This window comes from Bos grunniens, chromosome X (genome assembly GCF_055505025.1).
Source record: "Bos grunniens cultivar Pamir isolate PY7600 chromosome X, Bosgru_T2T1.0, whole genome shotgun sequence".
Lineage (NCBI taxonomy): Eukaryota > Metazoa > Chordata > Mammalia > Artiodactyla > Bovidae > Bos > Bos grunniens.
The window spans coordinates 83906568-83933632 of record NC_141194.1 but is presented as its reverse complement, the minus strand read 5'-3'; the positions used below and the strand labels follow the sequence as shown (position 1 = coordinate 83933632).

General features: G+C 39.3%; 1 protein-coding gene across 18 annotated transcripts in view; it reads left to right on the top strand.

Annotated features, from left to right (window-relative positions):
• Positions 1-26321, top strand: part of PAK3 (p21 (RAC1) activated kinase 3) — a 126474-nt gene extending 100153 nt beyond the window's left edge. For 11 of the 18 annotated variants that reach the window (XM_086388080.1, XM_086388073.1, XM_086388078.1 and 8 more), the window contains 8 exons: positions 703-751; positions 1065-1177; positions 2810-2927; positions 4376-4475; positions 5350-5546; positions 19374-19511; positions 19844-19971; positions 23036-23215. In XM_086388080.1, the coding sequence (XP_086244206.1) occupies positions 703-751; positions 1065-1177; positions 2810-2927; positions 4376-4475; positions 5350-5546; positions 19374-19511; positions 19844-19942 (814 nt within the window). In that variant the 3' untranslated portion in view covers positions 19943-19971; positions 23036-23215. Of the gene's footprint in view, positions 1-702; positions 752-1064; positions 1178-2809; positions 2928-4375; positions 4476-5349; positions 5547-19373; positions 19512-19843; positions 19972-23035 lie in introns of all 18 variants that reach the window. The other 7 variants (XM_086388084.1, XM_086388086.1, XM_086388077.1 and 4 more) reach the window with 1 other exon arrangement.
• Positions 26322-27065: the final 744 nt, after the last annotated feature.

The following is a 27065-nucleotide window of genomic DNA, read 5'->3' as shown; positions in this document are numbered from 1 at the left end:
AGCAAAAGATGATATAATCTTTCCTAAAGTATTCAATCGAAGACTGCAGTATTGGTTATGCAATGTCCAGTTCAGTTCAGTTCAGTCACTCAGTCATGTCCGACTCTTTGTGACCCCATGAATCGCAGCACGCCAGGCCTCCCTGTCCATCACCAACTCCCGGAGTTCACTCAGACTCACGTCCATCAAGTCAGTGATGCCATCCAGCCATCTCATCCTCTGTCATCCCCTTCTCCTCCTGCCCCCAATCCCTCCCAGCATCAGAGTCTTTTCCAATGAGTCAACTCTTTGCATGAGGTAGCCAAAGTCCTGGAGTTTCAGCTTTAGCATCATTCCTTCCAAAGAAATCCCAGGGCTGATCTCCTTCAGAATGGACTGGTGGGATCTCCTTGCAGCATCCAAGGAGTGTTCAAAATATTCCAGGAGTTTCCTAGAAGGAACAAGGCCATTTTGCTCAGTTCATAACTGCCTAGTTCCATGGCACACATAACATCTGATTAGAGTTTCTGACCCACCAATAGAGATACTTGATGATAGTTTGGGAAGCAGTTACTATACAAAATGATTGTTCCTTTTGTACTTCATCCTTTAATCTTGAGTTTTCTGATTTCCCTCTCCTGAAAATAGTTACATATTATTCCAAATAAAATATACTAATAACACTTCAATTGCTTGTTCATTTGATAATTTTTGCCTTCACAGGGCCTCAGGTACTGTTTATACAGCGCTGGACATTGCCACAGGACAAGAGGTAAGCATTAACATTCATTTCTAGCTTTTACTTTCCTTTATTCGTATTGATCAGAATTCTTCTTTGATGGCATTTGTGCCTGACAAAATGGGTACCACTGGGTTGACATAAGTTTCCTTCATTGATATCCGAAATATCTGCTGTGAATGATGAATTCATGATTGGCAAAAGAAAAGGAGCATGGGTTTGTGGCATTAAGAAAAATCCTAGTAAGGTAAAGAATTTGTATGTCTGACTCTGTTGCTGAAAAACATGGATGCTTGTGTTTAGTCTAATGATGGTAATTCATTCTTATCTTTTAATCATGATTCAGGTGGCCATAAAGCAGATGAACCTTCAACAGCAGCCCAAAAAGGAATTAATTATTAATGAAATTCTGGTCATGAGGGAAAATAAGAACCCCAATATTGTTAATTATTTAGATAGGTAAGTTTTGTTTCATCATATACTTGTTTTCTTTATGGGATATAATTTTCATGGCCAATTATTTAGGATCTATTCATTTAGCATCCATTCTGCAAATATCTTTCAAATGCTACAAAACAGTATCAAATATATTGCTAAACTTGTACCCACTTATCTTTGTCTACCCATTAAACATTTGAAGACACATTTTATGGTGTTGCTTCTAAACATGAGCAGTTTGTGTAATTTTCTTTTGAAGACTGTGGTTCTGTATTGCCACGAAACAGACTATCCCATATAGTAGAGAGCTGTGGTGTTTTAAACATTTAATCAAGTGTTTGTTTGGAGCCAGTGCGGTGTCTGGCTATCTAAGTAAAGAAGACAGACTACAATGGCCCTGCTTTAATGGGTGCTTTGTGATGAACTGACAGTGAGGTCTAGGGAATTGAGACTTTAATCTCAAACCTTTTTCCTAGACCAGATAATTAATGTCTCTTTCGTCAGTCGTGGTAGCATTGGGTTATTAATAGGTGTTTAAAAACAGCACTAACTCTTTACTTGTGATTTAACATCTATCTTATTCAATTTCGATGTTTTTATTTGGCACCACTGTGCTGTGTACTCTGGGTTGATACAAAGGAAATAAGACCAAGTCTACAACCTCAACGAGCTTAAGATCTCACTTTATGTGTTTTGTACCAGGTAGACCAGTGGTACAGAAAGGAGGCAAAAGAGGGACCAAAAAAAAAGTGTCATTTAGGAGGCAACTGCAGCAGAGTGACTTTATTCTGCTTTTGTAATTTTGTAAAAACTGCATTTGTAAAAAAATGCAGATTTCTTGGTGGTTCTCTGTAACTAATGAGGTATTTCATTTTTATGAAATGAGAATTTTAATGAGAATTTTCCTTTTGAACAAACTTTCTGAAGTGAATCTTATGGGTACTGCAGTTTGAACACCACTGGATAGAAAGTCTTGCTTCATACTTATGTCAAGCTGGGAGCAGGATAGGATTGTTGGGATTATTCCATTCATTGTAATGCCTCTCTCTTGCTACACAGGGGGAAAGACAGACCTGATCATACTGTTAAAATGCCTTCAGATGATCCCAGGGGTTTGAATTTGCTCTTGTGACCTGCCTTCCTGTATTTGATCATGTAGGCTGTGCTCCTCAATACCTACTTAAAGATAATGGGCATGTGATGACCGACTTCTATCAGAACTGAGACTTAGGTGCAGTAAATCCATTGCCAATTTGAATCTTTTTACATTATCCTATAAAATTGTGTCATGGGCAGTTCAGTCCAAGATGTCAACACTACGGCTTGAATGATCCAAAAGGGCTATTCACCAATCCTGTTAATTGAAATTAGCTTTTTATAGTGGAATGACTGACAGTAGTCAGTCACCAAAGGCTTCCTTGCTCTTTTCCTTCCTTCCATGGTGCACTTTCATCTCATGATCCTTTAATTTCCACGCATATTCTCTTCTAAGATAAAGGAAGTGTCTCATAAGCATAACTGATATTTTCCTCTTGTTAGATACATGACCAAATGCAGACAAAGACTGATTGCACATTGCCTTCTTAATGGAAATATAGAAGGGTCTCCACTTCCTTAGGCCTGAGTCAATGTCTTTTTCCTCTCTTGTTGTAGCTACTTAGTGGGTGATGAACTGTGGGTAGTCATGGAATACTTGGCTGGTGGCTCTTTGACTGATGTGGTCACAGAGACCTGTATGGATGAAGGACAGATAGCAGCTGTCTGCAGAGAGGTAAGAAAATAGAACATTTTTGGCTGATGAGAACACTCACATTGGCAGTTTTTTTTTTTATCTTTGATTATTTAGAATGTTTATAACATCAGAATATCAATAGCACATCTTTTATACTAAAAAAACAATTGAAGATCCTAACAATTTAAATCCTAGCCCTCTCTCCCCAGCTCCTTGTTTATTTTAGTTGCTTTGTAATGGATCTTTCTGAATTCTATTATACCATTCACAGGGTACAATATCTAAGCCTGCCTAGTGGAGTCTTGGTGAATATGGAAGGCAGTAATGTTGACATGGAACTTCTTCCTGGTTGGGGGGAATTTTTATATGATAGTTATTTTGCTTTGTCTATGCAATATAAGCCGTGTACATATACAGATCACATTATAACCCCATTATTTTCTGGAAGGCAGTTTACACGAGGTCCTCCCTCAGTCCAGAAACTAGTTGCTTTCACAGTACAATCTTGAAACTCTCTCAGACCCCTCCAGTGGGTCTGAGTGTCTGCCTGTTTTCTAATAATAGTGAGATATCCCCAGTTTCAAACTAAGCTAAGGATATTTTGTTATATTAATTTTCTCAATATTAAAAAAAAAAAACCACTCCTCATTGGAGTCTTATCTTGAACATTACCCTCTACCCTCTATTCATTGAAGTTTTCTATAGACACAAGTAGGAACTCTGACCCACTGAAACTTGAAAATCAATGATAGTAAAACAAAGCCAAATAATGTTAGCTAGCCTTTCATTGTTTTATATTTTAAATTATTCACTTAAATTTCCTCCTTCTGCTGTCCTCTCATTCCCATTTCTTCCTCCCCAAATATGTACACATATCCACCAAATTCATATATTTTCTATTCATACAATAAATCAAACTTAAAATATTCAGGGGATTCTTCAGCCTTTAGCCTGTGTTCCATCTTTTAGTATTACAACACAAAGCCATTTCCGAACTAGTACCTATAGTTACTTCAGAGCCTAGAAGCGGTTCCCGAAGCTAGCTATCTGTCTATCAGAACTAGCTGGGGCACTTGTTTTAAATGCAGATTTCTAGGTCCCATGCCAGACCTTCTGAATCTAATCATATCCCAGATGCAGATGCTTACTATATCTGTAACAGATCAAGCCAAATCCATATCCTCCAGACAAGCAGATCCAAATATGATTATAGTAATTGGTTCAATCAATTGTATTAACAATGTAGTGCTACTTACCACACCATCACTCTTTGTGGCCAAGTCTGATTCAGGAGCTTTCATATGTATAATGCTAAGTTGCATCACTGATGTAAATGGTAACATGATTTCAAAATGGCTTTGAAACATTTAATTTATTTCACCTGACAACTTAAGCGTGTACCTTTGCCCAAAATTTATCTAGAAATGAAACACATTTTTAAAAAATTTTGTGATATAACTAGAACTTTTTTCTTCCTGATACAATAGTGCCTCCAAGCTTTGGATTTCTTGCACTCAAACCAAGTGATCCACAGAGACATAAAGAGTGACAATATTCTCCTTGGGATGGATGGCTCTGTCAAACTGAGTAGGTATTATGGTTCAGATGGCATGTGAGAGAGTGTCAGGGGATTTATGCTCTTTTACTGTCTATCTTGGAGAAGGCAATGGCACCCCACTCCAGTACTCTTGCCTGGAAAATCCCATGGACGGAAGAGCCTGGTAGGCTGCAGTCTATCGGGTCGCTCAGAGTCGGACACGACTGAGCAACTTCACTTTAACTTTTCACTTTCATGCATTGGAGAAGGAAATGGCAACCCACTCCAGTGTTCTTGCCTGGACAATCCCAGGGATGGGGGAGCCTGGTGGGCTGCCATCTCAGGGGTCACACAAGGTCGGACACGACTGAAGCGACTTAGCAGCAGCAGCAACTGTCTATCTTGAGAAGAAAAAGGCTCTTGAGAGTGAGGGTTTGAAGGCATTTAGAGGCCAGATTGAGGTGAAGCATTTTTTTCACATTGTATTCCTGTAGATTGTGACCAGATTTGGGGAGGGTTAATAGTTAAGAATATCTAAGTGGTTTCTATCTGCTGGATGACAAATACCTAAGCTGTAATACATAATTATATTATAATAGTCAAAAATAATACTAAAACATAATAAAATCTTAAGATTAAAAATAAAAAAAAAAAAGAAAAAGAAAGAAAAGAAAAAGATTCTATAAGTTAGAGGGAACAGTATGAGGAGGGAACCAGGATTGAGGTCTAGTAAAAATGGTATCACGCAGTTACTTCAGACTAGTTTAAAATCTGGAGCAGCTGAGAGATCGGATAACAAAAGGATATGAGTGAGGCAGTTGCAGAAGCTCAGTGTCTAAAGGAAGGTACGGTCGTATCTGAAAGTGACCTCTCGTAAAAGAAAAATAAGTTGAGCTGATTTTAACTGACTTTTGTTCTCTGCAGCTGATTTTGGGTTCTGTGCCCAGATCACCCCTGAGCAAAGTAAACGAAGCACGATGGTGGGAACTCCCTATTGGATGGCACCTGAGGTAGTGACTCGAAAAGCCTATGGTCCGAAAGTTGATATCTGGTCTCTGGGAATTATGGCGATTGAAATGGTAGAAGGCGAACCCCCTTACCTTAACGAAAATCCACTCAGGGTAAGTAAAAAGAAAACTCAAGTCCTTTATCCCCAGGGAATGGAAAAAAGCCAAATGTCATTTCTTGTCTCCACTAAAAGTGGCCAGAATGGGCTCTTTAATGGGACAAGTGACATAGAAGCTCCAAATTGTAATTTTCAAAATTACTGTGAGTTATTTATTTTATGTTTCTCTTAAGATGTCTCAACAGCTTTTTCAAATGCTTTGATAACACTATTTCTAATGTCAGGGGTCTTTAAAATTCTGTAGCATAATTTTCTGCTGTCAAAAATATATATAACTTTTTTAAAAGCAAGATGTGGGAAGAAAACAGTATTTTTATCACATGCCACTTACTTTTAGCAAAGTAAATAAATGCATTTCCAGAACAGCTGAAATTTTTTAAATTAGATTTTCATTATCAGTAAAGATTTATTGACCCACAGCAGCTTGGTGGGTATTGAATGGAACACAAGATAGACACAGTACCAGCCTGGCAAAATCACAAACTTAATTAGACTGTCAAGTTAAAAATGAATGGAAATTGTGTTGGGTAACTCAGTTTGCTACTGCAGAATCAGAGGTTAGATCCTTATGTGGTCTGGTTACTTCTGTAAGGAGAAAAGCTCCATTTTGGAGCCTAACGCCCATTCAGAGAAAGGCAAAGGAACATGAAAGAAATGGTTGCTCAGTGCAGAAGTGAGCCAGGAGCTGTTTTGTTGAATAAAATCTAAAGGTAAGTCAGAAGCTGTGTTTTATATATATAAAGGGCATCACACTATTAAGAAAAGGAAACATGTACCCATTCGAATTCTAGTCTCAAATTCTATGCAGAGTGCCAGTGCCAAAGGCATCTTGCATATTGTTGGCTTCCTTACCACTAAGAGTCTAAAATTGAATTTTACCATTAGTATGTAAAAATCATTTCCTGTACATGGTTAAGTGTTTACACGTTCAACTTATAAAATCCATATGAAAGCCAAATACATGTGGCTTTCTGTACATGTAAAGAAACTTACAGACTAATTATCTAGTTATTTTGAAATGGAGCAGTTTCTAATTGGGAGCTGCATTCCCTGTGAATGGAGAGGGGGACAGCCTCCCCTTTGCCCCTCCCTAATTCTTCTCTGCTAGTTGGCCTCTTGTCTTAGACCTAGCACTGAATATAAAATAACAGATAGGAGTGAATGCCCTAATGAATGCTATGGGCTATTGCTCTGGGCTCATGAAACAATCTGGAAGTGAGACCTGCACCGTGATTAGCTGCCTGCAGGGCTGAGTGGAAAAAGAGGAGCATTTTCCCACTGTTTGTGGATCAGTCCTCCATGAACTTAATCAAACCCACCCCTGACCTATGGATAATTACATGGGCTTGTCCTTATTGTCTAACCACCTTTGCCCTTTAAGAAGTAGCAGTGAAAGAACACACCAGGCCTCTTGTTTCCATGGATTTCCTCCTCTAAATCTTCAGAGTTTGGAGGCACTAAACAGATTATGGCTATTTTGCTTTCTGTCTTCTAATGAGTAATTTACAGCTTGCAAAATTTAAGGATTAAATAAATGCTCTGTAAAGCAGTTGGCCTCAGTAATGCATTTATTACCTTCTTCAGTTCCCCAAGTACAATTGATCGCTCTTCAGCAAGGCTGTTAATTGTTAGAAAGAAGGAAACAAGTTGTAATCTTTATGGGCATCTTCTAGCCTGGGATTAGAGCTAATAATTAACAGCTTGTCTCTTAGGATCCGAAGCCTTGTATCTAAACAAGTGCTTGTAGATTAACAAGCCACAGGTTCAGGAAGCCTACATTATGGCTATAACAAAAAGATTCGTCAGGAAGACCACCCTGTTGAATTCCACTGATAAGGATTTACTGTAACTATGCTCATTATTCTCCATGTGTGATCAACCTCCAGTGACTCAATCAAGTCCGTATGGAGGCAGCCCTCTATCTGTTTGCCAGGCGCCACAAGGACTTTTTAAGTTTTGATTTTGAATATGTTGTCCTCCTGTTCTCTTAAATAAAATCCAGTATCCCTGGCTATATGCCCTTATTTGGGATTTGAAAAATATAGTCACTGAAACACTGGAGAGGTTGGACAGAAAAACGCATACCATGACCTTGTTGGAAGCCTGTGTTTTCTTGAATTCTGGTGACCAGGGCGTGTGGAGAAATAGAAAATGGCAGAACTGGCTTAGCCCTTCTTTCTTTAACATCCTTCTGAGACTACCACCAGTCTACCACTTTAGCTTTGAAGATGAACAAAAGGAAGGAAGTGGAAGTGAGACAGAGTGGTAGAGTGAAGTCTAACATGTTAATATGAAAAACATTTGGCCTATGGAGTCAGGCAGATTTGGGTAAGTCCTGGTTCCACCACCTGCCAGCTCTGTGACCTTCAGCAGATGACCCAGAACCTCTATAAGCCCTGTTTCCTGTGTGTAATTGGGGACAATATCTGTCTTGCAGAGTTAGTATGAAATCTAAATGAAATCATGCATGTAAACACCTAGCACAGTGTCTAGCTCATTGTAAGGAGAGGGAGAAAGAGATTTATATATCAATAGAAAAGTGAGAAAGGAAACGGAACAGATGCTTAGAATACTTTTTACCCATTCATGAAGGGAGATTGGATTCCCCACTTCCCTTCCACAGTAGCATCCCCTTGAAGAGTGGAAGGTCCTACACGGTTCAGTATAAATTACCATGAACAGGTTACACTGAGCAGCAGAGGTTAAAGTTGGAATCTGGGACTATACATTCGAAGGCTGTTGGCATTTTGCTGTGGCTTTTGTGTGTGTGTCTGTTGTGTCAGTTGGAACTGAGCAAGCCTTCTTGGAATATTGCCTGTTAACATATCACCGATGCAAGGAATTAGCTACGTTCCCCCCCTAGTTTTAAAGTAGTTGGGATTTTTTTTTAAGTAAATTGCTCTGTACTAATTGACCTAATTTGCTCATAAAATGCCTTTTAAAGGTTAAAGAGTTGTTAACTGTGCCAATGTTATAAGGTTGGTACTCTTTCAGAGACAGAGAGGAGACAAGTTCCTCACTGCCTGAAGTTTGTGCACTCAACGTAATTGGCCTTGAATGTGTTGTTCTGTGACCCACAACCATTTTTGGTGCAGCCTCCAATAATAAAGTGCCTTGTTCTTTCTGTTCACCAAAGTGACTGAAGTCAAATTCAAACTTTCTCTGTGGATGTGCAAATCAAACGTTGGTATACTGCTCCTCTCCCCAACTTGTGTGTTCGTTTGAAGATATCTTTTTATAAACCTATGATTATAATGACCTGATTCTAAATAAGGAGGCACAATCATTTCCATAAAACAAATCTTTGGTTTGTTGTTGTTGTTGTTGTTTTCCTCAGCACTAAGAGAGTGCCTCTTTATTAACTTGGCATTCCACATAATGGGGCTGTTCTTGTCAATGGGTTTTGAGGGATTTTGGTGTTTGTGAAACATCTCAGTGATATCCAGTGGAGGATCCTACTGGACCCTGTGGGTGGAGCCCCTTTTCTGTGTAACTTTCCAGACCTTTATCCTAGTTGAGATGAACTTTAAGTGTTCTCTTTCTACCCTTCCTTTAAGCATCTGTGAAGCCATATCAAACACTGGATCTTTGGAAGACAATTATCAGTATCAAGAAGAGATATCTGAAGGCTAAAAACAGTGTTTAAGAGAGTATGGGACCCACCTATCTTATACCAGTGGTTCTCCTCCTTGGTTGTACATTGGAATCCCTGTGAAGCTTCAAGAATTGATAAGGTCAGGTTTCTACACCAAGGACTAGAACAAATATCAATACAAAGCTCTGTGGCTAGCCCTTTGTAGAACCCTGTCTAAACTGAAAAAACCATTCTTTATCAGCCCTCTTTGAGCATGCTCTCATTCTGGCCACATTTCTCCTTTTCATCTAAAAAGGACATCATGAATCACTTTGTCAAAATCCTGGCACATTCTGGCATTCTTTGATTTACTGTTTCCAGCCACGCTATCAAAAAAGAAATGACATTAGTTCAGCACATACCTCCTTGCTATGCCATTTTCTTTTTCAATTTTGCTTCTGCTGCAAATGCAGTCCATCATTACCACCTGCTAGCTGTTGTGTACATCGCACATATTGATGATAATAAAGCCATCAGTCTAATTGCTCATAATTAGCAGCGTATAACCTGTATGGTCAGAGAGAAGGGTGGGAAGAAGTACCAACTGAGACCTGTTGTCTACAGGAAGAGGCTCCCTACTCCCCCATCCCCACACTTGAAACACTGCACAAGTGTTAGTTTCTTCTTTTTTACTATAGAACTAGGGAAATTGTGGTTAGCTTGTATGCCTAGAGAAGAGAATTAAGCAGAATAGAATCTCTAGCACTAAAAAGCAGCAATTTAGGGCCAAAGTGCTTTGAGCTCCCTCCAACCACTGGAACCTGTGTTGTGGACTGGAATGTCTGGGTTTGATGGAATTAAAGTCAAATATAAACTTTCTGAGTGCCAGAGAAGCAAGCGTACTTTGCTAGCACTCTGTCAATATTGTTTTGAATGTATTTCAGGAAGAGCTGGAGCAAGGTTTATTGATGGTTTGTTGACACTCCGCCTACTTTGAGGGCAAACCTATGCCTAAAAGGAGGGGCGAGTTGGGATAACAGCAACTAAAATAATTATGATGAAAAAGTAACAGAGTCTCTTTTTAATCAGAAAAATATTGCCTGTCAAAAGATAGATAGCTCTTAAGACTCATTGGTTGTCAGGAATTTAGCATAGGAAAATGGGACCTAGCCATAGGAAAGCTGCAAGTCTCATTTAGATTGTAATTCAGAAGCAGACAGTTCAAACCAGTGATTTATGATCCAGAAGACAGCCAAAGGAGAAACTGATTCCACAGCAAACAAAAGTCTGAGAATCTGACTAGGTGAAGATGAGGCAAAGAGAGATTATAAACGTGGTAACCAGGGACCTACTGTTGGCCAAGACTGATATTCCTTTATCATGTGAATTGAAGAGTAAATTCTGTTCCCAGGTCTACCCATCAGGAGCCCCATGATCTTGCATAGATTACTTCTTGCTGGGCCTCATTTTGTTTTGCTTCAAACAAGTGGAATTTCACAAGATTATTAGTTACCCGTGAACTCTGTGAATTCCATGGGCTCCTAGAATTCCATGGAGGTCCTTGGGGCCCAATGGGGAGGTCATGTGGTTCTCAAGTCCACCAAAATAGTTCCCTCATTAACTTGTTTTCTATATCAGGCTTCCACATGAGATTTAGTTAAATAAAGTGGGAAACTCATGGGTCTCTGTCTCTGATTCTGTTTTCCTAGGCTGTAGATACATGCTACAGCCTCCCATGAGTGCCAGGACAGCCTGGGTTTGAGTATGCACTGTCTGTAGAAGGGCTTCCAGAGTTATGATCTTCAGACAGCTTGAGTGGAGGGACTTCCCTGGTGGTCCAGCGTTTAAGACTTCACGCTTCCAATGCAACGAGTGTGGGTTTGATCCTGTGTTGGGGAACTAAGATCCCACTTGATGAGTGGCACAGCCAAAAAAGAAAGAAAAAAACAAAGAAAGCTGTTTGGAGACATCTCTCTGATTATCTCCTGACTAAGTCTGTATTCCATAGAGTGAAAAGAACCCCATTTCCCTACCAAGAAAGACACTCGATCGTGATGCAAATGAAACATGCTGCATGTGGGGCTGGGTAAGAAGCCAGGGAAGAACACAACAGTGATAAAGCTGTTTCAGGGACCCATTTTCTACCCTGGGTTTTACTGAAAAAATGTGCATGTTATTGTGTACAGAGCTATTCACCTGATGAACTGCATATAAAACAGAAGTTGAAGCCAGTTTACGTAAGCAGTAATGCATGTTTCACAGATCATATCACAGTCCAGCTGGTTTTTGATGCTAACATGGAAATTTGGAAAAGCCATAAAGAATCAGGGACTTAGTACCTTCCTGCTGCAGTGTTCTGAAATGAGACAGGAATAAACATATAATGGTAAACAGTACTTTGAAACTAGAAACTAGGTGTGGGTTGAAGAGAAAATGGGAGATGAGGAAGTCAACAGACCACATGTTAGATGATGTTTTGAGAAGTTTTATGGGAGAAGGACCAAAGAAATGGGGAGATAGCAGAATGGATCCTAGGATCAGGTTCCCTTGACCTCCCTGAGTTGTGGAGCCTTTATCTTCATCTCTCTTCCTCGTCACTCCACCAGCCACCTTCTCTCCCCAGGTCCCTTGGCCCTAGTCCCTGCCCTGTGTTCTGCTACCTCTGTTTCTTACAGCTTTTCTCCTCCACCTCCTGCCCTATTTTGCTTTCCTGCTTTTCTATCTCTGTGCCTATCCCTCCTCTACTTCCAAACCCCTTGTGGTTCTCAAGCTTGGGTGCTTCCTGGGCTGTCCAGGGTGGCTCCTTGAGCACACATAGCCTGCTCCACATTTCTTGACGAACACTATTAATCCTGAGAGATTAAAATGAGCATGGTCTTTATTTTATGGCAATGGCCAGTTTTTTATGCTTGAAAGGAGCACTCTAAAGGTAGTTCAACACCTAATCTGTCGGTGGTACCTAATTACCTTTTACAATCAACCAATAAGGGAATAGATCTGTAATAGGTCAATTTTTAATGACTTTTTAAGGATTAAACAATAACAGCAGAGCCCCCCACCATGTATAATTTAGTGACAGATGAGACCTACTATACAAGACAAGTCAGGAACTAAATTTAGAGCACAGTGCTTATTCAGTTATCACACTGAACTGTTGGGTTGAATAAGTCAAAATAGGGAATACAACATTAGTTATAATATAACAACTTTTTTGTAGATTTGGCCCCATTTACTCTTGTCTTAGAAATGTCAGAGCCTTTAATGAAATCCATATACACATCAGAGGCAGTAATACACTCTGGCCTTTAACTTCTGAAATCCCAGGTCAAAAGTAATCTCTAAGTCATAAGGTGTCAAGTCACTTGTTGCCAAATCTCTCCCATAAAACACTCAAAGATAGTTGAAAGGAATTGGGACATAAGTAGGTTATAGGCAACAACCAGAAGACACACTGCTTATAAACAGTCAACATTATATACAGATACTGGCGAATAAAATAGGAAACCTAACTGGACCTTTTGTTCCCCATTTCCAAGTTTAATTGTAAAACGATTGACCTCAAAAGGGTCCGTTTCCTTTGTTAAAGGTAAAGGTGGAGTTACACATGCTCAGTGTGTCTCATCTCTTTTTTTTTTTTTTTAGTTGAAGTTTCAATATCAGACTCTCAGAAATTAATAGAATGAATGTACAGAGAAGTAGAAGAATATAGTAGACCCGAAAAGCACTATGAACCAATTTGACATAATTAAGATTTATACAATTTTCACCCAACAGTAGGATACAAATTCTATTTGAGTTCCCATAGACTATAAACTAGGAGATTGTGAAACATATCCAGGGACATAAGACCATGGCTTCTTAGATATAGCCCTCATTTAAAAATGGAAATTTAATTTACAAATACATGGGAGTTTTTAAAGTATCTTTGATATTAATTTCTCATTTTGATATTATTTTCTCATTTAAATGCTTTCTTCTCTGGAGTCACCCTCCATGATTTTTCAGTCTTCTAACTTTATTGAGGTTTTCAATAGCTAAGTCACAGAGCTCTCTTGGTAAATGTCACACTGCATTTGAAAATATGTGGGTTATTTTCAAATCTTTTGATATTGGTCGCTAACATAATTCCACAGTAATAAGAGAACAGACTCTGTATGATCTCAATGCCTTTAGACCATGAAATTTCTGTACCTGGTCTTACGTCAGTGTGTCTCATCTCTTGAAGAGTCCTCGTCTGCCTCTGCTTACGAAAACCACTATCACAGAGGGTGGGAACACTGTGAGGTGGTGCCGTGAAGTGGTCAGGCGTATGGACTCTGGGCTCCCACTTCCTGGATTCAGATACTGACCCTCATTGCTAATTGTGTAATGTTGGGCAAGTTATTATGTTAACCCTACCGCCCTCAGTTTCTTCATCTGTCAATTGGTCATAATTGAGTATAACTCAGGGGATTGTTGTATGAATCATGTGAGCTAATAGTAATCATTCAGTAAATGCTAACTAATAATATTTCCCATGAAACAATCTTTATACAGATATTAAGATATAGATGAATAGCCCTCTTGGTCTTATTGTTACATTGTTTGTTAAACAGATTTTTATGGGCTAGTCTGGGAGCCTGTTCACCATGTATAACACCATTTCCATGGGAAAATGTATTTTGAGTTCTAAATATTCAACTTAGAAAGAAATGTTCCACCACTCTCCTCTTTGTAAAGTGAGTCTTTATATCAGTGCTGGGGCCTCTCAGGGTTGCTAACACATTTCCATATGAGTCTCCTGGTTTGTTTCTAAACTAAACTTTACAAACTGTTAAAATGAACTGAAGTCACAAACTGAAGCCTTTTAATTAAATGGTTAGTCCAGTTGCAAAACTGCCTTAATGAAAATGTATTGGGTACCTATGCATTGTTTGGGGACCTCTTTGGAGAAATGTGGTAACTTCTAAGATGACTGCTTTGATCTTTTTTTAACTGAAGAAATTGCCAGTAAGGTAAATTGAATTATTCCTCTAACTGGGTAAAGTCATGCTATCTAAGTACTTAGGTAAATTTAGTTGCACATCAGGATCTGTAGAAAACTGCAACATTTGTTTGTTATTGACAAGGGATGTAAAGTTATTAAGAATTCCAGAACACCAGAAACTTCTAGGTAATATGTATATCACAATGAAGAAAGGCAGTATTTTTTGGCCAAAGGTTGTCTGCCTAATATTATAAATAAGGTCAGTAGGTCATGGGGGCTATATCGTCTCACCTTAGGAATAAAACAGACCTTGTTAAATAATGTAGCAGAAGAAAAATTAAGAGCTCTTTCTCTCTTCAAGATCAGTCAGAGAAGACTAAGTTTCTGTGTTTCCAGTTCCAGAGAGAATTAATTGTCTTCACTTGCTCTCTGGGTTTGCCCACAACAAATTACCATGTTGTGGTAATCTCCAGTTTTCCCTCCCTTTCATGGTATCTCCTTACCTACATTGCTCATGGCACTCTCTTCCTTCTCCCACACCGAAGAGTTGGGTAGTCAGAAGTTCCCGCATTTCAGGCCTATTCAACTCAGAAAGGGTGTCATTCTCTATGTATCTTCTTGTATGTTTACTCATTCACTTTAGCTTCTGAGCTTTAATACTTCGTATAGCAAAGTCTGTCATATTCCCATCTCAGTGAGATTTATTTATACCTTTTGGTTTTCATTTCATTTAGCAACAAAAACATTTATTGATCACCTGTTTTGAGCCACTATCCACAAAATCCAGAGATGCTTGTAACACAATTCCTACCTTCACAGTCTAGGGAGACAGACCTGTGAACAAGTAACAGGTATTCACCCTACAACATGAAAACAAAGGGGTATAGTAGCTCAAAGGAGGAGAGGGCTAACCCTGTCTCCATGGTGACTGCCACCCCAGTTTGCTTGGCACTGAGAGACATAGAACCTTCAGTAGTAAAACTCAGGACAGTCCCTGGAAAACCAAGGTGGTTGTTCACCATATCCATCTGGGAGAGATTGAGAAGACTTTACAAAGGAAGTGCCATTTGAAATAGAAATTAAAAGGCAAGTAGAAGTTCACCAGGCACTGAAGGGAATAGCATTTGAGGCAGATATGAAAGAGCATTTCTTATTATAGGAATGAAGAACTAATTGGCATGAATAGTATGTGAGCTTTGGCTAATATGTGTATGTATGTGAAAGTGGGGGAAGCAGGGCTCTCAGATGAGAACAGAGGAGGACTAGAAAGGGAGGCAGAGGCCAAATCATGGAGGACCATCTATGCCATGCAAAGAAATCTTTATTATGTCCAGTGTTTTCAAACAGCTATAGTGATCCCTTGGTTCAAATTAAACCTTGCTTGGAAGCATAGTGAAAGTGAAAGTCGCTCAGTCGCATCCGACTCTTTGCAACTCCATGACTATACAGTCCATGGAACTCTCCAGGCCAGAATACTGGAGTGGGTAGCCTTTCCCTTCTCCAGGGGATCTTCCCAACCCAGGGATCAAACCCAGGTCTCCTGCATTGCAGGCAGATTCTTTACCAGCTGAGCCACAAGGGAAGCCCTTGTGAGTGAAATAAGTCTAGTCTAATTATTGAGCCAGGCTTCCCAGGTGGCTCAGGGGTAAAGAATCCACTGCCAATCAGGAGACGTGGGTTCGATCCCTGAGTCGGGAAGATCCTCTGGAGAAGGAAATGGCAACCCACTCCAGTATTCTTGCCTCTTGCCTGGGAAATCCCATGGATAGAGGAGCCTGGTGGGCTACAGTCCATGGGGTTGCAAAGAGACAGACAGGACTTAGTGACTAAACAACAGCAATTTCTGAGCCAGCCCATTTTCTTTTGAGCTTTCAACTAACTTAGATAAAAACCAGAATGTGGTCACTTGTGCCTAGTTTGATTTTCTTCAATCTTTCTTCAGCTAAGATTTGACTTTGCGAGGAAAATGCTTTTTGCTGTAATTGTTGTATTGCCCACAACTGCTTTTGTCTCTCATTAGCAGGGCAGTGAGTAGCAGTTTTATTTTTTACAAAGATAGGGCCCAGCTTACACGCAAGTTCTTTTTAAAGTTAATTATTTGGAACTGAGTGCATTTTCCCATAGAAGCAGCATTATGCCTAGTGAGTAAGTTCTCAGGCCAGTCCACAAAGGCTAGTTCCGCCGTAATATAACTGAAAGTGTGGATTTCTGCAATGGAAATTAGTTGGAAATATGTACTGTTGCAATTAAAATGAAAACAATAGCTGAAAAAGAAATTGTCTGGGTTTTTGTTTCCCTCAAGGGGTGGTACTGCATGAAAAGCAGGTTTAATCCTAGGAGGACAAAGAAAAATAGCTGAGGATTTTTGTGTAAACAGAATGGCACAGCTTTTTAGATTTTATTTTTTAAATAATGTTTTGGAGGATTTTTTTAAAATAAAGCAGTCACATTCATTGTAGAAAATTTGGAAAATTGAAAAAATGTTTTCAAAGATTACATCATTAATAATCCTGCCACCCAGGAGGAACCATTGTTCACATGTTGGAGTGTTTCCTATCGATCTTTTTCTTCGTACATGAATTGAAGAGAGGTGAGAAAGACTTTAGTAGAGATGTATATATATACTTGTGAAAAGCAGTTTTATTTGGAGTAGAATGTATTGAGCTAAGAAAGGTGAGACGAAAAGTGAGAAAATGAACCAGTATGGCATGTACACAGACTTAGGGAGAGTGGAAAGGGAGAAAAGAGATGTGTTTGTTTAGTATTGGGTTTGGCTACAGAACAGAAAAAAAGCAAGCAAAGGATGCAGAGGTTGGCAGAAATTGTGACCAGCTGAAATAAGAGAGTTTTAGGAGGAGGCAGCAAATGTCATTTGCAGGAACAATTTTCTTTTAGTAACAGAACAAAGATGGCTTGTGAGGACAGGTGCTCCGAGCATTAATCATTAAACCCATTGCTTAATGGGGTGGAATAAACCAGTTCTCAAAGTGTGGTCCTAAAACCAGCAGTTTCAGCATCAACAGGATACTTGTTAGAATGCTAATTCTCAGACCCCTCTCCAGATTGATCTGTTTTTAACAAGCCCCTCTAGGTGATTCCAATACATGCTATAGGTTGATAGCCACTGGATGAAATGGTCCTTCCTAACCCTTTCTAAAGTACATCTGTGGAGGTCTCTGGAATGGAGGAGAGATGTTCTCACCAGCTGATGAAAACAGGACTGGGAAAAGACTTTAATAGAAATGTTTTTGGCAATAATATTCAGAGCCATGGTGGGAAAAGGGGATGATAATTTGCTACAAAGTCCAAGCCAGTTCAAGAGGGAGCGTGTCTTCATAATAGTTAGGAGTCTGGTTGCATAGGCAGGCATAACCTTGGTGGTAATACCTGCAGGAAAACTCCTGTGTATCCTTCAAGACCCTGATCAAATGTCAAGCTCCTCTGTGAAGTGTTCTCTGAGCTATGGTGTCAATGGCTTCATCCTTGTATTGACTTGGCACTTGCAACGTTCATCTGATTGGCTCTTATCTCACTGTATGGTGGGTATATATAAGTCTCTCTTCTTCACTAAACTGTATGACCTTTGAAAGTAGGACATTATTCATCTTTGAATCTCCAGTGTCTAATATGATTCTTGATACATACTTAATACTCTAGAATAATTTGCTTAGAGGAGGCATGAGGAATGGCCAGCTTTTTATGGCTGTCAGGAGCTCAGAAGCCTTTGAAAGATGAGTTTACTTTTGTGAATTAACCATGGTCTTGAATCCAGCTCTGTGCCTTGAAAGTTATGGCCCTTGATTCTGTCAGCACACCATGAGTTGATCTCTCTCAGTGACCTCAACTAAGATCTCAGAGATATATTAGCAACTTAATATGTTACAGTAGGCTTCCCTAGTAGCTCAGGCAGTAAAGAATCTGCCTCCAATGCTGGAGATGTGGGTTGGATCCCTAGGTCAGAAAGATTCCCCTGGAGAAGGAAATGGCAACATGGACAGAGGAGAATGGCTGGCTACAGTCCATGGTGTCGCAAAGAGTCAGACATGACTGAATGACTCTCTCTCCAAAACACACACACATACAACTTACAGTAGGATACAGGATTACTAATGTCAGCTTTTCTTATGTTTTCTATTATAGCTAGACTTTCATGGGAAACCTAATTAAAATCTATAGGGGTACATCTGCCACAGGACAAAAGTATTGGATTGGTCAAAAAGTTTGTTAAGATGTTATGGAAAAAATCCGAACAAGCTTTTTGGCCAACACAATACTTCCATCTTTGGGACCCATGGGTTACTTCTCATCTCATCCAGGCACTGCCATCTTCTGATTGCTTTTACTTCTCTGATTCCATAATGTAGCCTGTTCATACCTGTGCTGTACTATTCGCTTCAATCATGTCCGACTGTTTGTGACCTCATGGACAGTAGCCCACCAGGCTCCTCTGTCCATGGGATTTCCCAGGCAAGAATACTGGAGTGGGTTGCCATTTCTGCCTCCAGGGGATCTTCCTGATCCAGAGATAGAACTCGAGTCTCCTGTGTCTCCTGCATTCCAAGCAGATTCTTTACCCACCAAGCCATCTGGGAAGCCCCTGTTCATCCCTGGTCTACTCACACATATTCTCCAATCAAGATAAACAGTTAGTAAATTACAATCACCTTTGCAACTGTGCCTTCCAGAGGTTATACTTATATCAGTGTGTTCAGATGTGTGTGTGTTTCCCTAACTCTGTGGTCACAGATTCCCAGGCAGTCCCTTGGTTTCATTACCTAGGTGGTTAATGACACATTCATTTTATATGGATTTTTACGGTGGCTCAGATGGTAAAGAATCTGCCTGCAATGCAGGAGACCCAGGTTTGATCCCTGGGTCAGGATGATCCCCTGGAGAAGGAAATAGCAACCCACTCTAGTATTCTTGCCTGGAGAATCCCATGGACAGAAGAGCCTGATGGGCTACAGTCCATGGGGTAGCAAAAGAATCAGACACGACTGAGAGACTAACACTTTCACTTTACTGGCTTAGCTTTCAGAGGACAGCCTTATAACCTTATTTCCAAACTTTTGAGGGTGGGGCACCTCACTGTCCTTCAGTTACTGCCAAGAGTAATCATTTCTCAATGTTACAGAAACTTTGCAGTGTATGCCAATGTCATTCTCTAAAATGGAGATTTTAAGACCCAAGGTAAAAATCAGAAACTGGATATGTGTCTTCTGTGTCAACTCACGATCCTAATATGTATGTGCTGAATAGATTTTTCTGATATTTTTCTGCAGGCATTATATCTGATAGCCACTAATGGAACCCCAGAGCTGCAGAATCCTGAGAGACTGTCTGCTGTATTCCGTGACTTTTTAAATCGCTGTCTTGAGATGGATGTGGATAGGCGAGGATCCGCCAAGGAGCTTTTGCAGGTGAAAATTAAATAGGACAGTTACAAACAGAGAGTCATTATATTGAGCTTTTCCACCTCGATGTGTGACAATCAGAGAACTCTGTTGAGAGATGCCTAGTTCGAGTTAGGCGCTAACCATTTGATTTGAGATCACAGGCACAGAAATATAGGCAGGCATCTAATATGTAATGGATTGGCGTGTGGCCTTTCTTCTGAGAAGTTGGCAGTTTAAACTAGAACTCTCTTTTGTTCTTCCTGGAGTCTTATTTTGCAAGGGGAAAAAACAATGTGAACCTCTGGTGTTGCTGTTTTGTTCTAAACTTTGCTTGTGCCCCTGGATGTTGTACACAGGTGCTCTTGGCCGGAGGTAATTCTCTACATAACTATGCAATTATTTCCATGGCATTTGCTACTCTAATGCTTTACTGGTCAAAGCCCCTTTGCTTGTGATGCCAAATGGCAGGCACCTGCTTGCCTGGGTGAGTACCATCCAGTGGTGAGTGCCTCTGTAACCATTTGTCCTTTTCATGGCTCTCAGGGATTCGTATATATGATGATAATTAGTACCTACTTGATAGCAAAATTTTTACACATATTATCTCATTAATTCTTACAACACTCTAAGATAGGTGTTATTAATCCTTGTTATGGATGTAGAAATTAAAGCTCACACAAGTATTGAATGGCAGAACTTGAATTTGAGCCCTGGATTGTCTTTCTTCCACACAAACCAATTTAGAAGGGAAAAAAGCATTTATATTGATAAAGCAATGCATGCCCAGGATCACTGCTGGGGATGGTCCTTCAGGGAAGAAAATAAAGATCTGTAATAGCCAAGCCAAGAAAAGTGACTACTTGTCCCTCCTGACTTTGAACACATAATCCAGTTAAATAAAAGGCATAATATTTGGTCATGCAGAGTGTGATTAACGATAGACTCAGTCTGTTCTCGGCCAAACAACAAAAAGTTCATATTGCTTCTGAACTTCTTCCAGAGACAGAGAGCCACACTCAGGCGAAAATACCCTACCCCAACCTAAGTTATACCTGGGATAAACCAATTTGGAGGAACTGGGAAAGCTATACCTTCTCTTTTCTGCTATCTGTGAGCATTTCACAGGCTGTCATGAGGCCTGAAAATGTCCTATCTGAAATAGCCCTTTATTAGTCCTCCCATTATTCCAGCCTCAAATTATAGATGAAAAACTGGAACTTTTGAGTACATCATTTCCATGCGTGTACGCCTCTCACCACCCCACATACACATCCTGTACACATTCCTATCATGTCTTCTTCAAGGATGAGTGAAAATACAGTTTCACTTAAGGTAGCTATACAGTTATATATATATATAATTAAATCAATTATCTAGTTAATTCCTTACTCAACAATACTTTTATCTGAACCAGTCAGATTACTGATGCAAAATGATGTTTTGAGAAGATTGAAGAGTGTGTTTGTTGAATCTTTTGATTTTATACATGTAAGCTATGATCTGCATATTACCTTAAGTCCATATAACTCCATTCTCTGCCTCTAGTCCATTTTAGAGGTTGGAAAACAGACTTACATGACATTCACACCACTGGAAGACTTGAGAAAAGGCACAAATAAATGAATTTTTATGGAGCAACTTCTGTTTGCAAGGCTTAAGTGCACTGGGTGATACAAATCTCTTAAAGGCATGATTCCTACTCTTTAGAAGTTCAGTCTCCTTGGGAATATGAAAAAACAAGATTGTTCAGAGACTCAGTGGAACCAAGTGGCCATTCAAACAGTGAATGTCATAACTGATTAGAGATATGCATCTCTGGCCTATGGCATTCGTAAGATGTCTGTGAAAGGGAAGGAGTTTGGCTGGGCCTTGAAAGACAGATCAGTCTTAGATAGTTTAAGGGGAAAAGGGGAAGGAATTTCAGATAGGAGGATTATCACCTGATCAAAGGCATGTAGGCAAGGTTCAAAGGAACAGAAAATAGACAGTGTGGCTGAAGTAGAGTTCAAGTCAGGACAGCTGCAGGTGGCAGGACTGTAGAGAGCCTTAAACACCAGGCTAAAGCATAGGGGCTGTAGGAAATGGGGAAATAGTGAAGCCATCTGAGGGACACACATGATGAAAGCTTTGTTCAGGAAGATGAAACTGATGGTCTGCAATAAGAATTAGCAACAGAAACAAATGGAGGAAGGAATATGGGAGGGAGGTTATTGTTATAAATCAGGATTAAGTTGATTAGGCCTAGGCAAAGCAAGAGATCATTGTAAAAGGCATTGAAGAGGCAGCATTTGGTAACTGGTTGCATGTAAAACATAAGAACACAAAAGTGACTTCAGAATATCAAACCAGTGGTAACATTAAGCAAAAGCAGAAGTGATAGAGGATAATAATACACTGGCTAACATTGATTGGCCTTGATATAGTTTACAAGAAACTGTCGCTTACCTCATTTAACCACTGTGATAAGCAGAGGATTGGATTGAACCTAGGTATTCTGACTCCAAAGCCCCTATAGCTTACATCACATAAGAGTACCCTCTTTGAGAAATTTCAAAGTATAAAAAAATATATTTTTTTTCTTGAATTAATTTTATTTTATTTTTATTTATTTTAAAAAAATTTTTATTTTTTTACTTTACAATATTGTATTGGTTCTGCCACACATCATTTTTAAAAATCATTTATTTTTGATTGAAAGATATGCTTTACAATACTTCTGCCATACGTCAACCTGACTAAATGTACATTTTTCAATGTGGAGTTCAAGGTGGCAGGAGGACATTCAAAAGGAAATAAACAACAGGCAATTAGAGAAATAGGACCAAAATTCAGGAAAGAGATCAGGTCACAAAATGGATATTTGGGAGTCATCTCCATAAGGCTGTTAAGAGCTTGGTTGGAACCATGAAAAGGAATGAACTCTCCAAGGAATTAAATTAGAAAAAGAAGATGATGAGAGTCAAGTTATGGGAGGTGGAAAGAGGATGTGAAACGAGGAAGAAGATAGGGAGGGAGCAGTCAGTGAGCATGCATATAGAAGAGAACTGAGACAGTAGAATGTTACAGGCCCCCAAAGAGAACAACATTTCAAAGAAGGAAGGGACATTCACTTGTATGAAGTACTGTGGAGCAACCAAAAAAGAAATGGCGGAGGCACACTATTGGGTTTAGCAGTTAGGAGGCTATTGGTTTCAGGGTTAAGGGCTCTAGTGGTCAACAGAACACAGTTTTTCAAGCATTGAAGGCTGCTCCAGATAGAGTCATCAATTTAAGAAAATCAGAAAGTTAGACTCCCTAACACAGTGAGATTTTACAAGACACCTACTCTGAATTTCTAGCTCTGCCAGTCAGCTTCCCAAAGATTTCATGACACTGAAGAACAAAAACATCTGAAGGACAAAAGCTGGCACTATATATTTTTAAATGATGTTTAATTGGATCCACAAAATACAAATTTTAATGAAAAAAAAAAGGCTCCTTGCAAGTGTAAAGTAATATACTTGTTGGAGGAAAGAATTCCAGTAATTCCTCTGTTTTTCCTTTTGCAGCATCCATTTTTAAAATTAGCCAAGCCTCTCTCCAGCCTGACTCCTCTGATTATTGCTGCAAAAGAAGCGATTAAGAACAGCAGCCGCTAGGACTGCCAGCCTTACCCCACACCATCTCCCTCATGAGTAAGACTGAAATAAAACTCCGCTGCAGGAAAGATGGAAGAAAAGACAGTCAAATGGGGTGGGGTTTCTTTAACTTTGAGATGAATAGAAACTTCTTATAAGCCTTTTTCCTACTCCCTCAGATTATGTAATTTATTTGTAAGCCTGAATCGCGGCCCATACAGGGCAGCAATGTTGAAGTGACCATAAAAAGGTCACTTCCACCGTGAAGCGAAAGAGCCAGTAGTGAATCCCCTCATTTTGTGCATTCACTTTGAAGAAAAAAGATTTCTCAAAGATGCACAATCCCTCTTCATAGTGTTGTGTTTGTTTTTAAGTTAGAGAGTAGTCCCTCTTGCATTCAAACCTCCTTCAAAACTCCTTACCCAATGTAATGTTTTTCACTTGCATTGTCATTAGATGTCCAGAAAAAAGATGTCAAAACTTTTTTTTAAAAAAAAGAAAGTAAAAAACAAAACAAACAAGCAAACAAACAAACAAAAAAAAAACAAAATGAAACAAAACAAACAAAAAAAAAAAACCTCAGAGCAAGTACTGTGTGAACATGTGGAAGTCCATGCCCTCATAGAGTTGCAATTTTTTATTCTTCTTCTATAGTGGTGGCTTGGTTTGTGTACCTGTTTTTCTGCATTTGTATTGGAAAAGGTTTCTTTTATGACATTTTCCAAAAGCAGAGAGGAATATGTGTGTTCAGGAAGGGCTTTTAAAAACTATCTAAATAAAGTTCAGATGGTGAAATCTTATCACATTTTCATGATGATGCTTAAGTGGTAGTTGATTTGTCATTTGTATAAACCTGCTTGCTTATCTTCATGGTACCTGCAAAAAGACACACCAAAACTATGGCACTCCAGTTAGGTGAGTCTAGGTCTTAAACCTAGGAAATCCTGATTGGAGAGGCCACACTTAAACAAAGATGGGGCTTTCTCTAAGAGCCAAAAGGAAGATAATATAAGCATGAAATACTGAAATCTTCATTGGACAGTAAGTAAACAAAGATATAGATACCTAGTTTAATCCTGTTTTGTGCTTGTGGAACGTATGCAACTCTAAAACAGGCACATCAGGAGGAAACAGACCCATTACCCAAGATTTGCTGATGATAAAATATTATTTATCTTCACAATTTATAACAAACATTAAAAAAAGTTTTAAGATATGGAGAACAGAAATATGTAAGCATTCAACTCTGCAAGAAATGGGAGGTTAGTGAAAACTACATCCCAGTCAACGTTTGGCTCTAAGTACTTACTGTCATTTCCCCTATGTACCACAAATTTCTGTTTCTGCATATGGTGTGTTCATACTTAGCCCTTTGGGCTTTTGAATTTCAAAAACATGTATCTAAAGATCTTGAAGTCCTCCAGTGAAAAGCCTTTGGCTTTGCAATCATGTATCCCAAGACCTACCAGTTCAACTGAGTTCCTTTTGTGGCTTGGGCAAGATATGAAAATTTGACTATTATTTCACCATGTATCAACTTATTAGACACTCAACAGTCACCACTTCCTGAATCTTCTGAGAGTAGAAAAATATCTGGAGGGTGTCTGCATAGAAAGGATATGCTTCTCTTTCGAGTGTTATCAGTTTTATAAATTCTGCAGAATTTTTTCTCTAAGCCTTTGAAAAGCTAGCAGTTTGTGCAGTAGAGGGCTCCTTGATTTGTAGTATGTCAAGAATCTGAATAGAACCTATCTGCATTTAGCAAGAGAGGGAAAGAGATCACTGCCATGGGCCTCTCTCTTTCTCTGCTGAGGCACATCCGTCCATGTAATCATCTGTTCATTCCTTAAAATGAAAGCACTTTCTTTAGAGTTTTTGCTAACCAACCATATAGTGCACACGTTTATATTTAGGAGATAACACCACTGGTGGATTTCCTGTTGTTTCCTTTGACTATGAAATTTGGGAGGGGCTTGAGCCCTGCCCCTAGAAAATGTGCACAAGGGCATAAAACAGCAAATGTGAAAAGATCAAAGAGTAATATTAATTTGAACCATATTATGTTATTCTTCACAAAGACGTGGCTGGGCCTGAAAATGTTAATGCCACACTGTTTTATGTGTGAGAGAGAGTGAGGCCTTAATTTTGATTTCATTTAAAATTAAGTATTTTTTAAATTTTTCATTCATCGTACCAGGGAATTCAATGAAACAATAGGTGGGATGCAAATAGAATTCAGTACATTGGTACCTATGCCCTGCCACTGGAGAGAGCCCCAAACCTGGTTGGGAAGCCCTAATTGTCCGTGAGCATCCCTTATATATCATGAAGGCATTTTTTTGGTGGAAGGACACCTGGAGCAGTGATCCTTCAGATTACTGGAGGCAGAGAAATGGCTGCTCTTTTATGCTTTCAATTCAGCATGTTAACAACGAGGAGTCTTGTACTACTTCACCACATCCTGTTGTACCAAGATTTTATGATAATATATCCCAGTAGGCTTTACTCTTACAGATTTATATCTATGTAAATTTTAAAATGAGAACAGCTTCTAAAGACCATTCCCTGTGTTGGAGAGTTATGTATATTTCTAATAAGTATTAGAGAGAAGCTGTTTCTCCTGCCAAAATGATGCTGAGGGATTTACACTTGGTATACCTGACCAAGTTGTACTCCAGATGGTTAATAGTTTATTCCCTTTTCCTGGATTATTTTTTTGTAGCTCATCTTGACATTGGTGAGTCTATGAGTGCCCTGAGATAAGGAGGGCGCATCATCGAATGTTGATTCCAAAATGTCCTGAGATAGGGATAGGGCAGCGGGAAAGTCAGGGAAGGGTGAGAAGCACAGTAGAGATTATTTATTTAAGAAAGAAAAGAACGTTAATGTTGTAGCAAGGATCCAGCACGTTGTCATCATCCTATGAAGATTTTTGGATGACACATCCCCTCAAATCAGTCACCGTGTTGGGTAATGACTTCGTTCTTGCTGATCTCGTCTATGTGTCATTGTAAATATTTGTGTGTCCATGTTCCATTTTGGCTACTGGATGGCCAAGTCATGTAAGAAGATTTAACTCAAGTATTTATTCTTTAATTGCGTTATTCAGATTTCTTTCAGGCTTGTGAATTGCACCCCAGTGTTTGATTTTAACCACCTGATCCCCACATCTTTCCCTCCCTTGTGAAGCACATTCCATTGCTAAAAGAAAAAGAAATACGAAATTGCTTCCTGTCGTCTGTAAAACTGTTTTGATAGTTTGAGATGTTTGTCTATAAACGATATTTCTCAGCTCAAAGATTGTGTAAATAATTCTATTCCTTTGCTCAATGGGTTGTTTATTTCTAATGAGGCTGCCAGTTCTCAGAGAGAATCTATAAAATCACCTTTAAATAACATAAATAGGGATGACAACTATGTAAAAATAAGTGTGCATATGAACAAAGACTGGGAACACAGACAATTGAAATCAGTTGTGTTGGGGTGGTGGGATTATGCACATTTTTTTCTTGTTAAGATTTCCTTTGATATAGTTATACTATTGCTTTATAATAAATAAACATCAGAAAGGGGACTATAGAAACATAGAAAAGATGCCAGAAGCAGATGCCTTCTGGCCAGAGCCCAGAGCATGCAGGGCACAGATATTTGCTAATTACAATTATTCCATAGGCTTTATATTTGCCTGGATGCTGCGGTTGGCACACACTCGGTATGGCACATGCTTTCTTCGGGGACTAGTATCTATAAGTTAAAGCCAGGGAGATGTCGCTATTAGAACTTCAAACACATCCTTCTGCTTTCAAACTGGCTGGCTGCCCCCTCTGCTTTGGTATGGCCTTAAGTTTTCTGTTTTACTTACTTTAGATTGGAGGGGTCACTTTGGATAGCCCCTCTGACAACATCTGTTTCAGGTACTGCCTTTCTGGATCATTTTAGCAGATTTTAGGTTGAATTTTGG